This window comes from Sceloporus occidentalis, unplaced genomic scaffold (genome assembly GCF_023333645.1).
Source record: "Sceloporus occidentalis isolate IW3139 unplaced genomic scaffold, rSceOcc1.0.p SCAF_1, whole genome shotgun sequence".
Taxonomy (NCBI): domain Eukaryota; kingdom Metazoa; phylum Chordata; class Lepidosauria; order Squamata; family Phrynosomatidae; genus Sceloporus; species Sceloporus occidentalis.
The window spans coordinates 106400698-106413947 of NW_028316981.1; the positions used below are offsets into that span (position 1 = coordinate 106400698).

Consider the following 13250-nt stretch of genomic DNA (forward strand, 5'->3'; position numbering starts at 1 on the left):
CTGGAAAAAACACAGTAGTAGTGCTGCTGCTTATTATTAGCAACCCATCATCTTGATGGTCAGAAAGAATGCTCAGTTAAGCAAAGACTTAACGCTGACATATTTTGCATTTAAAATAAACATCTATTTCTATTTTTTTTAAATATTATTATTGTTATTATTAGTTCCGCAAAGACTGCATCTGTAGGAAGGGCAGGCGGGTGGAAGGGAATTGATATTCCCTTTCCCCTTTTCAACGAGGAAGCTCCAGCTATAACTAAACAGGGGGAAATGTGTGCCCTTACCAAGGCTCCACGGCTTCAAGGGAGAAACATGGACGAGACACAGATGTTGGTTGTCTGACCAACGAGGAAACGTCCCTGTCTGCAGATTTTAAACTATTTTAATTCCGATCGTTCCATTTCGTTGCGGAGCGGGCATTTTCTCGAAGGCCCTCCTAACCCCTTTAGTTGGAAAAAGGCGCCCCTTCATCCAGGACAAGGGCGTCATACCCCCGCCAGTTGGGGGTCTAATAGTGCCCTGCTCTTCTCCAAGAGGAGCCCCATTGAATTCAGCGGGGTTTCTTCCCAGGTACAGGGTATCAACGTCACACACATTAAATACAACCGGGCTTTTGGGGTCCCGCTGCCTCTGTCCGGGGTGAGAAGGTGCTGCAGGTTAATTCTGCAAGTAAATTATGCAACTAAATTAATTTATTAGTGCAGGTCAGAGCACTGAGCATAAATCCCCTGACAACTGCGTGTTGCTTTAGGGGCAGTTTGGTTTCTGAATACTATGGACCCTGATAGTATCTTACCCCTTAACTGGAGCTGAAGAGGAAGAAATCCTCGGGAGCAAAAGGCAATAAACGCAGCAGTATTTACCCTGGAGTGAACCTGGGGCCAGTACTAACCAGAGGAAGGAATTGGCCTAACCACCTCTGAGTATCCCTTGTCTAAGAAAAGCCTAGGAAATTCACGAGGTCGCCCTAAGTCGATAGGCGACTTGAAGGTGCATACAAATCTAGAGCAAAAGTGAGCAGAGGACAACTAGATCCGTTTTGCCACCAGTTTGATTGAAAGCAAGATTTTACCCTTCCCCATTTTCTGTTCCTTAAAAGGAGCCTCGAATTACTGCTGTAATTAATGAGTAATTTTTATCTAAATCGGGTATGAATGAAGAAAACTGAAAACCAGAATGAATAGTCAGTGCCTACTAAAAGTGCATAAAGGACTGGGAGTTGCTACCTTGCCACTTTGTTGCAGCTTTGGCTTTTCTTCAGAATTAAATTCAGAACTGAAAAGGACTGGCAGAAGGGGAATGCAAATCATTTGAGTTACTTCGATGCTAACTCAGAAGAAGCAGGGGGAAAAGGCACTTTTGTCTTGTTTTAAAAAACAAACAAACTCCAAAGACGGACAAACCAACACAGAATTAAACAAGATTATTTTTAATTTAATTCTAAATAAGAGGTGAGAAATAATAAATCTTCAATAAAATATATAAAATTGTACAAGGCATCCCTTTCAAAGGGATTTTAATATGCTGGGGGGAGGAAAGGGTAGAACTGGACTAAGGGGCAACTAATGGGCACAACACAACCTGGGTCGAGTCAAATGGAAAACAAATCTTGTTGCTCTGTCTTTTCTTAACATGCTAAAATGCATCTTGGAGAAGTCCTATTTTCAGCAACCTGCATCCTCTATAGACAACTTTCCACAAAGTTTAGCAATAATAATAATAATAATAATAATACAAAATGAAAATAATGAGAACAACCATGGCTTACTTAATGCCAAGTACACTAAAGAGAAGTCGATCCTCTCTGTCTTCTCTGCCCCGCCAAAAAAACATTAAGAGAAAGAAAGAGAGGATGGCCCTGCCTTTAGCACAGTTGGCATTAGCTTGTTCCCATAGGTTGGTTTGGTTTTCTGGATCTATGGGTGATTCAAAAAAGGCCTAAGCAGAATTCTTCTTTTTAAACAAGTTAATAATGGTTAAAGCACAGATTATTGCAATAAGAACAACTTTGCAGCTGGTTTCTGATCGTCTTTTTGCATATACATGTACACACAAACATATACACATGCACACACACTGAAAAGCAACAGGGCTTTTCTTCATACCTCTATCCTATTCCCCCTCCTTCTTTCATTCATTCCAAAAAAAAGTGTAGCACACACAACCATGAGCATAAATGGCAACTCTTAAAAGGAAACCAGGAGACTGAGAGTCAAACAAAGATCTGTCGAACCTCTTGGGCTCACCTCTTTTGCCACAAGATGTGGACAAACACAGTCCTGTCTCCGAAAAAATGAACAGAGAAAGAAGGGTAAGCAAAATGGTATGAATCCTCTGCATGCTGGCCTTACAACCACTGGATCTGTATCAATCCCATTCTGTGGAGCTCCTTGACATGAAGCATAGTATGCGGTGAGAAAGGACTGTATTGTTATTTATGATAACATATTGCCTTGTCGGATCAGGCTAACGCACCAGCACCAATCTACTTCCATCATTTTGCATTTGAAACACCTTGGTTTAAGGACTGCAGTGCAGTGGAGCACTCAGTAAGGAAAAACAGCAGACCAGCATGGTGGCTACTCTGCCTCTGTTTAAGTCCCCTTTTAGTGCTGACATTGGGTTTATAAATAAAACTTGCACATTTGTTTAATGTTCCCCAGCCAAACGACAAATTTCATCCTGCATCCCTACATGTGCAGCCTAAATTGGGAGTAAGCACCACTGAACACAGAGGGGCTCACTTCTGAGTAAACAAGCACAGGAGCAGGCTGCAAGTTCTTCACCTAAGAAAGTGAATTATTCCCTTAAAACAAAAATAAAAAAAAGACACTCCACTGGGTACATAGGGGAAAGTGTACACTATATATATATATATATATTTACCTCTATATGCTGTGGAAACACATGATTTAATGATTGATTCCTTCTCCCCCATCCCATGTGCAGTATATAAACAAACACTATATTCTTTTAAGCATCTTTTTAGAAAACCAAAACACCACCTTTCTCTCAGGGTCAGGTTCAGGAGAGTGCTGAGCTCACACACTCGGCTGGCTCCCCAACCTGCAGAATACAGGCTCTGAGTTCACACTTCTATATACTCGATAAGGCACCTACAAGCATGCAGAAAAACAACAACCAGTAAATGGTTTCGTGCTGCACTCTTGAGTTGTGCAAGATCCACCGGAATGTTCCTCATTGCATTTCTCTGCAGTGGCTCCCTGGTCTTCTTAGGATAAGTGGTACATGCTATATCCAACAGGAGTAGCATAGAGTCCTACAGGTGGGATGGGAAGCACAGGTCTGTGGAAAGGATACGATGCTCCGTACAGCGAGGCTGCCTGGAGTGGGGAGTTGATGGGGAAAGGGAGGCTAAAGCCAGAAGGCAACATAGGCTTGGCGGCCATTTTCAGCTTCTCCAGCTCTGCTTCCTGCAGTCTCTTTGCCTTGGCTCTCCGGTTCTGGAACCAGATTTTGACTTGGGTCTCTGTGAGGTTCAGCGAGCTTGAGAACTCAGCCCTTTCAGCAATGGACAGGTATTGCTTCTGACGAAACTTGCGCTCCAAAGCCAGCAGCTGGGAAGTGGTGAAGGGTGTCCGGGGCTTCCGATTGGTCTTGTGTTTTCTCAGCGTACAAGCCGTAGGACTCAGGTGCCCTGGGAGTGACAAGAAAGAAGGGTTAATTCAGAAGAGGCTGGATGGCCATCTGTCACAAGGGATGCTTTGATGGAGAGTTCCTGCATGGCAGGGGGTTGGATTGGATGGCCTTTGGAGTCTCCTCCAACTCTACGATTCTATGCTTCTAAGAAGCAGAGAAGGAGAGCTGTCAAAGGGCAGAGAAGCACCCTCTTTCTTCCAACAAATGCAACAACACTGGTTTTGAAATATGAAAGTTATGGAGGGAAGCAGTGTAGAAGGGAGAAAAGGCACAACCAAGTCGCTTTGCACAAAATGCAGAAGAGGAAGTCTACAAGAAGAGAAAGTGGCAGCCAAGTCGCTTTGTACAAAATGCCCCCCCCCCCCACAGATAACATACATGAAATTTAAAGAATAAAGGGAGTGTCTTTTATTGTGAGGGTAAATTAGAGAAAAAAGACTAAATTAGAGAAAAAAGACAAAGGAGCACATTTTAAAAACAGACGATGGAAATAATTACATCAAACTACTGTTTACAGTGTATTTTCCTAAGGATGAAAATGGAGGCCTGAACTCTAGCATTTCAACAACAACAAAAAATCATAGATGGGATGACTGTACTCACAATAAAAATCTTCCATGGGATCAAAGACCCAATCCATTAGGGTTTTTTGGTATCGCATATTCGACTAACTAAAACAATTTACTTCAATTATAGTCTTTTTATTTTCACTGTTTAAAACCATCTCAGCCTTGGCAAATCTATTAAATGTAATCATTTACAGTTTGCTTTGCCCTCTGTAGTCCACCTGAGAACTGTTTGTATGTGAGGGGAATTTTTATACTACATTGCATACCAGCAAATTCAGGTTTGCCAGGAAACCTTGACAGAGACCTGCAACCAATTGTGGCTCCCCTGCTGTGTCTATGTGTACAGTAAATGACTTTTGTCAATTAGCACCTTATATTTTGAAGTACGCACTTAAAGAACCTTAAGTGCTCAGTGTGAAGCTTTTACAGAACATCCCTGGTCTGCCCCATGCCCTCCTCTGTCCCCACCAAAAGCTTAATATCTACCCAGGGAGTGTTAAAGAATTTGAAGTGACTATTACAAGTTCTGTTCCTGGCTGTCCCTTGTACAGGAAGGACTGCAACAGACCTATCTGTGATAAATGCAGAAACAGAACTATTTTCTGTAAGGGCTGCAGGGACTGTAGTGTGCAGCTCAAAAATAAAGCACAGTGTGCTGTTAAGTGTCTTGTTTCTAATTTAGCAGACAGGTTTGGCCCTGATGTTTATCTCAAATTTGCAATGGTATGAAATGACTTTATCACCAGTGAACCCAGCAACCAAGTTGGCCGTACTATCTAATATGGCCAGAGCTTGGAAAGAGTGCTCTTTTGGACTACAGTTCCCAGGATGCCAGTGACCAGCCTGGGAGTCAGAATCTCCCCCCAAAAAACAATTTTTTTTCCTGGTACGTAATTGTATTTATATAGGTATATAACTGCATCGCCACATCACTGTATGCAGCTTTGCATCACACCACAAAGGAGACAAAATCATAATGACATTAATGTAAAACCATAAATTGTGAATCCAACAGCAGCCAGTCTTCCTATTATGCAGCAGCTTCTGTCTATCTACAACATTGCAGTGAGAAATTATGGTCAGGAGACCAAACCCCCTAAAACTACCCATGTGTTCTTCTTGGTGAGACATAGGGAAACAAGCATCCTTACAGGTCACCACTGAAGCTGAAAGTGGAACATATTACTAAAGGAATGAGTTAGTAACTAGAAGTTAAAAAACAAAGTGCCTCATAAGGGAGAGAAATAAATGCATCCCCAGCCACTGCTTATTATGATTTATCCAGTGTGAATGACATCTTTGATCAGACATTTAGCTGAAGTTCTGCCTGAGGACACTGGAAGAGGGTCTGATGGGGGGAAGGGGGTGTTGGTTTTGTCTGTGCTCACTGCCAAGGCCTTCACTTAAATCAATGGGGGACTTGTGATGTGTGAGCAGAGTTGTCTGTCATTCCTCTTCCCTGCTTAATTGAGGTTCCTATATTCTCAGCCAGCAACAACAAAAAATAAAGAAGGCAAGAGGCTGACACACTCGTTCAACATGTAGCTCTTATGGCACGTGCTAATCTTTTAAAAATATATAGCTGCACAACATCTGCAGTTAATACAGAATGTGGAATTTGTTTCATATCTTGTTCCATTACAAACCAAAAGCCTGTAATTCACATAGTAACAGCCCTAGCTCTTTTCAGCACAATTTGCATTTCAGTACAGAGCAGTCCCAGGGCTAAAAAAATCCTATGGAGAGGGGATAAAATAAGTGGACAAGAGGAGTAGTCTGCCTCGAAATCCTGAATGTATTTGGCATGATGCTAAAGCATACTGGTCACTGGGATTTAATTCCAAGCAGATGGACTGGAGACCATAGACTTGAAGAGACTTCAGATTCAAAGCCCAGCCCTATGCTTGTTTACACAGAGGTAAGTCCCCTTATGTTCAAGGCAGTTATGTGTGTTTACATTTTCAGACTAAGAATTACGGAATAGTTTTGTGGGAACCACTGGTTTAACAGGCCAATATTGTCTAGGATGGTGTTCAGCTTAAACCAAAGGTACTTTAAATCTCTGGCACTTGGCAGAATAAATGTTGGTGCAGTTACTCCACTAGTTTGGAAGAAGAAACATGTGTTTTTACTGTTTCCTCAACTATCTTCTTTTTTGGCATTTTTGTTAAAGAGCATGAAGAAATACACAAAAGTGTGTAAAATGGTCCAGAGCTGTACTCCTCTGTGGAATGACCACAAGTCATATTTAAAATCAGCACAATTTGTGAGTGTATACTGAGGAGAAGGCACTTCACTTACAGCAACTGAAAAATAAAAGGAGCCATGTGATCCATGGATTAAAACAAAGATCAGCACTGAATAACACTTTTATTTGGACCACTGAGAAGTTACAAAAGTGGCGCAAGATCTTGAGCTGTTCAGAACTTACCAGAACATTGAGCAGAACTCAAAGCTTGTGAAGTCAGTGATCCTAAGAGAGGTATTACTCCACTCTGATTTTTGTTTCCCTCTTACTGCATATCTTAGGTCAAACACTTAAGATGTTGCGTGATCGTGCCATATGCACATCATAGAAACAGAATACGTGTTTAGGCAAAGCACGTTGGTTGTTATTATAACACATTAAGGAGAGTCATTCTGTCTTTTTTCCTTCTCTCTTTCTCTTCTTGAAATAAAAGACGGGATTTCGTAATAAGCATCCTACATTACTGGGCAGTTAATAATCACAACACTGGTTTCTGTGGTCAAGTTAGATATTGCTAAAGACACCAACATAACTTTCTTTGAATCACAAGTTACTTGCTTGCAAATTTCATAATTTCATCCAAATGCTACTTCACCTCTGATTTCAGTAAAATACACTTCCATGTTATCCTATAGAAACAAGCATCAGTGTCCCATGGAGAAGTCTTAAGGCCTAGCAATTTTCAGTTTTATAGGTGCATTGAGTTGCAAGGGGTTTCCCTTCACAAAAATTTACACAGACTTCCAGCCTTACTTAAGGATCAAGCATGATTTCACCCTCCTACCAAGATAGGAAGAGCAGTCTGGTAGGCTATGTGCCTTTTGCTTCAAATACTAGTGTAGAAAGCCAGAACGTAACATGAAAAATTATGGGAAAATATGTTCCAAGTGATGAAAAAAGATGAAGAAGAGTACCAATTAGCCTCAATGATATAACATCTGCCCCATAATATAATATAATTTTGGAACAGGAAAACATTTTATATTCTACAAGCTATGTAATGCTTTTTACAATTTGCATACATATTTCTGTTATAGCTTATTTCAAATACAATCCCACAATTTTTTAACATCTACTTTTTTACAAACTGCATTTCTACTGAATATACAGAGGACAGTGTTTAGAGCAGCAACTGCTTTTGAAACCATCCCCTCTTCATCAGACTGTAGTATATTTAACTTCTTTTTTTAGAAAATCGTTCGTACCTTCTTTCCCTTTCCCATTTTTCTCAGATGTTTATTATACACTACATTTGATCTTAGGCAAAAGAGGATGATGAGTTTACACTGTTGTCTGACAAAAGAGGTAAGCTCATTTTTTCTTTATATCCAAAACAAACAGATTTGAAAATTAAGTAGGCCTGAAAGATCCTAAGTAGAAACCTTTCAGCTGTACTCCGGTACCAATTTACCTAAAACCGTCCCATCAAACTCAGCAGAGATTACCTCTGAGCAGAAACTATAGCAGTGCGCTGTAATAGTAATTTAGTAGTTCATATAGATATATTTTATGACTATGGGATTTGTTCCTGCTGCTTTTCCAAATACATTTCATTGTGAGTTGAAATAAATTTACTTGGAAGTTCTCCTAAAGTCAGCTGGAACTCTGCAGTCGAAGAAAAATCTGCTTTACGATGCCTTCTGAGTGTTTTCTTAACCCAAATCTGTTCCAAAGTCAAGCAGAAAGGCCACAGACATGAATGAATTCTGGAGAGAGCTATAAAGAAATGAGCTGGAATTCCAATGTATATTTAACTGTGGTTATTGTGTTTTATTTTGTTTTTAAAAAAGCAAATCCTGGTATTTGTAGTTAGAATCACAAGTAGTCTGTCATAGCTTAGGAGAAGGGAAAGGCTTTCTACATTAAGCAGCAACCAAAATGTAGAATATGTAGAAAGTTTTGACAGCTCAGGGAAAACAAGGAGGGCATGATCCTGAGAATAGAGTCCTATTGAACTCACTGAGACTGACTTCTGAGTAAAAGTGCAAAGGATCAAGCAACAAGAGGAAGGAATGCACAGAAGAAAAAGCTAGGCCTTGATGTGCTGTTTGAGGAACTTCACTGAATGTAAGAGTATGGCAATGGCAAACCCCCTCTGAAGAAACGTGCCAAGGAAACTCTATGATAGGTTCGCTTTCGGGTTGCCATAAGTCTGAAAAGAAGGCAAACAACAAACTAGAAAAACAGAAACCAAAGATGGCAGCCCCCGCTTGCCACTCATTTTCCTCAGCAAATGTTATTTTCTGGAAATGCATTCTGTACACAACAGCGAGATATGAATTTATACTTGTAGTAGAAGTTCTTGTGTGAGAGAAATTTTACTACATGCAGTAAGAGACTAAAACCAACTTTGTAACATACATTTTGACTAAGTGGGCATTAAGTCCCCTTTATCAGACGTTCATGACCCAAAATGCATTTTATATAACCTTATTTCTTTCTTTTAAAGTAGGCCTTAGGCTTTAAACTGTCACCCTTTGGCACACTTACTCTTGTCGAATTTTGAAGAGCACAACAGTTCTCTTTCCAGCGTCCTAAGCATTTAGCTGAAGCAGGAGATGAGTTTTTAACAAAGTGAGAGTTATGGGTGTGCTTTACAGGATAGTGTCAAGAAGTGTGGCACCAAGCATATGAAGGAAACTGTGGACCCAAAAGTGGTCCAAAGTTTAAAACATCAAATAGAAAAGGAAGTTCTTTGCAAATGCTTCTCTAAAGCTCTGGGGAGCTGAAACACATGCAACAGAAGCCGAACTAGATCTTTGACCTTTCAGAATCAGGACTGAGGTGCTGTGGTCAGACAAGGAGGAGAAAATGAAAGAGAGCTGGCAAGAGAGGGAGCTGACATCAAGGATTTCTTGTGAAGTTCCCATTGAATTAAGAGGTGAATCCGGCCATACTCCGATGGTGTTTGTTTATTTCCTTAAAAGGACTAACCAGGAACGCTACAAAAATTGCATGCCTTTACTACAATAATACAATTTTAAGTATCTAGTGGAATAATAAACTACGTGAACCATCGTATAGTAAAAAAATATTGTAAAGTAACCATAATGTGAGGTCCCACGTCTCTAAAACTTAACAAATCATCATGGGGACGATCAGAAATAGTAAAGATAACAGGTATTCACAAGTACCTGACTTTTCTGGTTAGGGTTATTTTTGTTTTGTTTTGTTTGTTTTTTTGGTTGTTGTTGTTGTTACTCAGTTTAGAGACCTTCTCTGTGTAAGGGTACATGCCCTACATTTCCCTTTTTGGTTTATATTTCCCCCAGCTGGGGTTGAACTCCAATGCTGACTGGACAGCAATGCACAGGAAGAATAAATAAATATAAAACAAATATTAAACTAATATAAAGTTTGGGCAAGGAAGCCCTGGAGCAGATTGCTGTTGCTGCTGGTACAGGTGCAAGTAAGGAGGCAACCCAAGAGAGGGGGAAGGATCGGACCACCTTCAGAAAGGAGGAGAAGGATGGACGGAGGGATGGATAGATGGAAGAACTAGGCAGTTTCTGTCTCTCAGGTCTCCGAAGACTGAGAAACATATCTCCCCCATCCTAAAAATACTAACCACTTGGGAAGGATCAGGATGATATTGATGGTGATCAAAATAATGGTGATGATGATGATGATGATGATACTAGAGGAACTAGATATTGTCACTCAGCCAGCTCACGAAAGATAGAGAAACAGACGTTTTCCTCAAAGCACTATCCGCTTGGGTAGGAGGAAAAGGAAGAACATAATGACGTTTCCCCAAAGTACTATCTGCTTGGGTAGAAGGAAGATGATAATGAAATAATACTAATACTTCTAATAACAGAGGAAGTAGACAGTTTCACCCACTCAGGTCTCCAAAGACAGAGAAACAGACGCTTTCTCCCCAAAGTATTATCTACTTGGGGAGGGGGAGGAGAATGCAATACTAATATTAATACTTCTAATACCAGAGGAACTAGGCAGTTGTACCCACTCAGGTCGGGAAAGGCAGAGAAACAGACGTTTTCGCCCAAAGTAATATCCGCTTGGGCGGGAGGAAGATGAGAATGCAATAATACTAATATTTCTAATAATAGAGGAAGGAGGCAGTTTCTCCTACTAGGGTCGCCAAAGGTAATAGGAACAGACACTTTCCCCCAAGTGCTCTCCACTAGGGATAAGGAGAAGAGAAATGATAATGAAATGACACTAATACTACTAGTAATAGAGTAACTAGGTAGTTTCGCTAACTCAGATCGCCAAAGGTAAGAGGAAGAGACGTTTTCCCCGAAAGTACTATCCACTTGGAGAGGAGGAGGAGCGAGATGATCATGAAATAACCCTAATACTACAAATAATAACTAGGTAGCTTCAGGTCGCCAAAGATAAGAGGAACAGACGTTTTCTCCTAAAGTACTATCCACTTGGGGATAAGGAGGGGAGCGATGATAATGAAATACCCCTAATAGTACTAATAACAGAGTAGATAGTTTCATTCACTCAGGTTACCAAGGACTAACTTGGGGAATCATCATCATCACCATCACCATCAAACCCTTTCGGCCCTAATTGTCAGGGAAAGGCCCAATCGAGAAGGGCTCGGCGGGAGAGGGATCAAGGACTGTTTCAGGATGTCTGGGGCAACCGTCTTGTGGTTATTGTTATTATTATTTAAAAATAATTAAAAAACAAGACTTTTGAACCTCTAGGCCGAATTCCCTTGGCCAGAGATGTAAAGGTCATCCTGGTTGTTGTGGCTGCCTTGCGGAGCTGCCTCCGTTTCCCGAGCCTGAAGGCGGAGAGGGGGGGAGGGAGGCGAAGAGAAACTTCCCCAAAGTCCGGGCGGCGGGATCCTGGTCCCAGATCTCCCCCACCTTCCCCTCCCCAGCCTCCCGGGGAAAACCGGGAGTCCAGAAAGATTCCCCAAAGGCCCTCCTCTATTCGGAGCAGGGCTAAGATTTAATCTTTCTCGGCGGGTTTAGAGTTTTTATTTGGTCATGTAGAATCATAGAAGCCTAGAGTTGGAAGAGACCACAAGGGCCATCCAGTCCAACCCCAGTCTGCCATGCAGGAACTCACAGTCAAAGCACCCCTGGGGCAGATGGCCCTCCAGCCTCTGTTTAAAGACCTCCAAGGAAGGAGACTCCGCCAGACTCCATTTGTCCTTGAAGGCCCTCCGTTTTGCGGTGCCTGGACGGTCAGGACCTATGAGCCTTCTAAGAAACAGGCATTTCGTCTTTCTCGACGGGTTTTGAGCCTTTCTTTGCCAAGGGTCTCCCTTTGTTGCCTGGACGGTGCCTGATCCTCCTCGGCGGCGAAGCCCTTGCTCTCCCTGCCCCGTCCCTCTCCCTCCCTCCCTCCGGAGACCCCCCCCTTCCGTCCCTTGTCGCCCCGTCGAAGGAGACTCACTCGGGGGAGGCGAGTATCTGCCGGCCTCGGGGATCCAGGGGGAGCCTTCCTCGGAGGTCTCGGATTTGACCGACGAAGTCTCGAAGGCTTTCGGGAGCCCGCCGGGGCTGGGCGCCGCTTCCCTGCCGACGTGAGCGGGCAAGAGCAGGGGCGGCGGCGGCGGCCGGGAAGGGCCCAAGCCGGCTCCGTCCGACGAGGCCATGGCTCCGGCCGCCGCGGCGCTGGGGTTGGCCTCTCGGGGGGTCCTCTTGCTGTCGGCCATGAGGGCCTCCACGCTAAAAGGCAAGCTGGAGACCTTGACTTTGGGGGGTTCCTCGGCCACCGAAGGGCCCTCTTCGTCGGAGGAGGAGGAGGAGGAGGAGAAGATCTCCTTCGCTTTAGAAGGCGGCGAACAAGAGGAAGAAGACGACGACGTCGTCGAAGAAGAAGAAGACATCGCGACGGCGGCGGCGGCGGCGGCCACTTCTTCGTAAGGATCCCACTCCGGGAGAGCGCTGCAGCGCCTGCCCGCCTCCCTTCCTTCTTTCCTCCCTTCCTTCCCCTTCTAGCTCCGTCAGAAGCCCCCAGCCTCGCCCTCCGAGAGCCGAGCCACTGTCTCCCCCCGCCCCTTTCGGCGCAGCGGAGACTTCGGGCTCTTTCCTCCTCGGGGAAGTGGAGTAAGCGCGCCTCGGCCAATGGGAGCCCCGGCGGCGCCGACGTCACAAAGGGGCTCCCCCTGATTGGCTCCAGAGACCGGCCGGGTGGCTTCCCTCTCTCCCTCTTTCTCCCTCCCACCAGCCCCGAGTCCTCCTCCTTTTCCTTTTAAATAAATTAGAAGTTAATGACAAGGGCCGCGGACGGAGCGGGGCGATTAGGGAGCTTTCCAGCGCTGTCACCCGGCCAAGACGACAGGGAGAGTCGGAGGAGGCGTCAAGGCGGAGGAAAGTCTCTCAAGGCAGTTTAGTTTGAGTTCAGGCTGCATCCACACTGCAGAGATAACCCAGTTTGAGCCAACAGGTGCAGCCGCAAACTCCAATTCCCAGAATTCCCTAGCATTGTGCCGCGACAATTCAAGCGGGATCAAACTGGGCTATCTCTGCGATGTGGACGCCTTTTTAGTTTCGCCCCTTCTCCTTCCTCCACTTCCTCATCCTTCGTGGGCATTATCCAGATGGCAATCCAACAACATCCCAAACCCACCAGACAGTGATCCCTTTCTGGGGCCCACCAACACGCACATTTTACGCCTTGCAAGCTTTCAAAGCTCCACTGGCTTCTTCCTCAGGCAAAGGGGTTCATAACCAGGCAGCAGCGGTTGCCAGAGCCATGTCCCCCGATCCTCTCTTCCTCTTAATCCAGAGGAGGAAATACAGGAAGGAAAGAGGAAGGGAGCTCAGGAGAAATAAATG

At 43.7% G+C, this 13250-nt stretch overlaps 1 protein-coding gene across 1 annotated transcript; it reads right to left on the reverse strand.

Annotated features, from left to right (window-relative positions):
- Nucleotides 1-2916: 2916 nt before the first annotated feature.
- LOC149321927 (homeobox protein MSX-2-like) lies at nt 2917-12298 on the reverse strand. Its single transcript, XM_089519470.1, has 2 exons — nt 11863-12298; nt 2917-3658 (listed from the first exon to the last, which is right to left on the reverse strand). The coding sequence occupies exons 1-2, from the start codon at nt 12296-12298 to the stop codon at nt 3234-3236; spliced, it is 861 nt and encodes a 286-aa protein (XP_089375596.1). The 3' UTR covers nt 2917-3233.
- Nucleotides 12299-13250: the final 952 nt, after the last annotated feature.

Bases quoted from the DNA above. Each gene is read 5' to 3' on its own strand.
- LOC149321927 (XM_089519470.1), bottom strand. From the start codon at position 12,298: ATGTCTTCTTCTTCTTCGACGACGTCGTCGTCTTCTTCCTCTTGTTCG. The intron at 3,659-11,862 runs GTGAGTCTCCTT...TGTCACTCCCAG, and splicing joins CAGATACTCGCCTCCCCCGA to GGCACCTGAGTCCTACGGCT.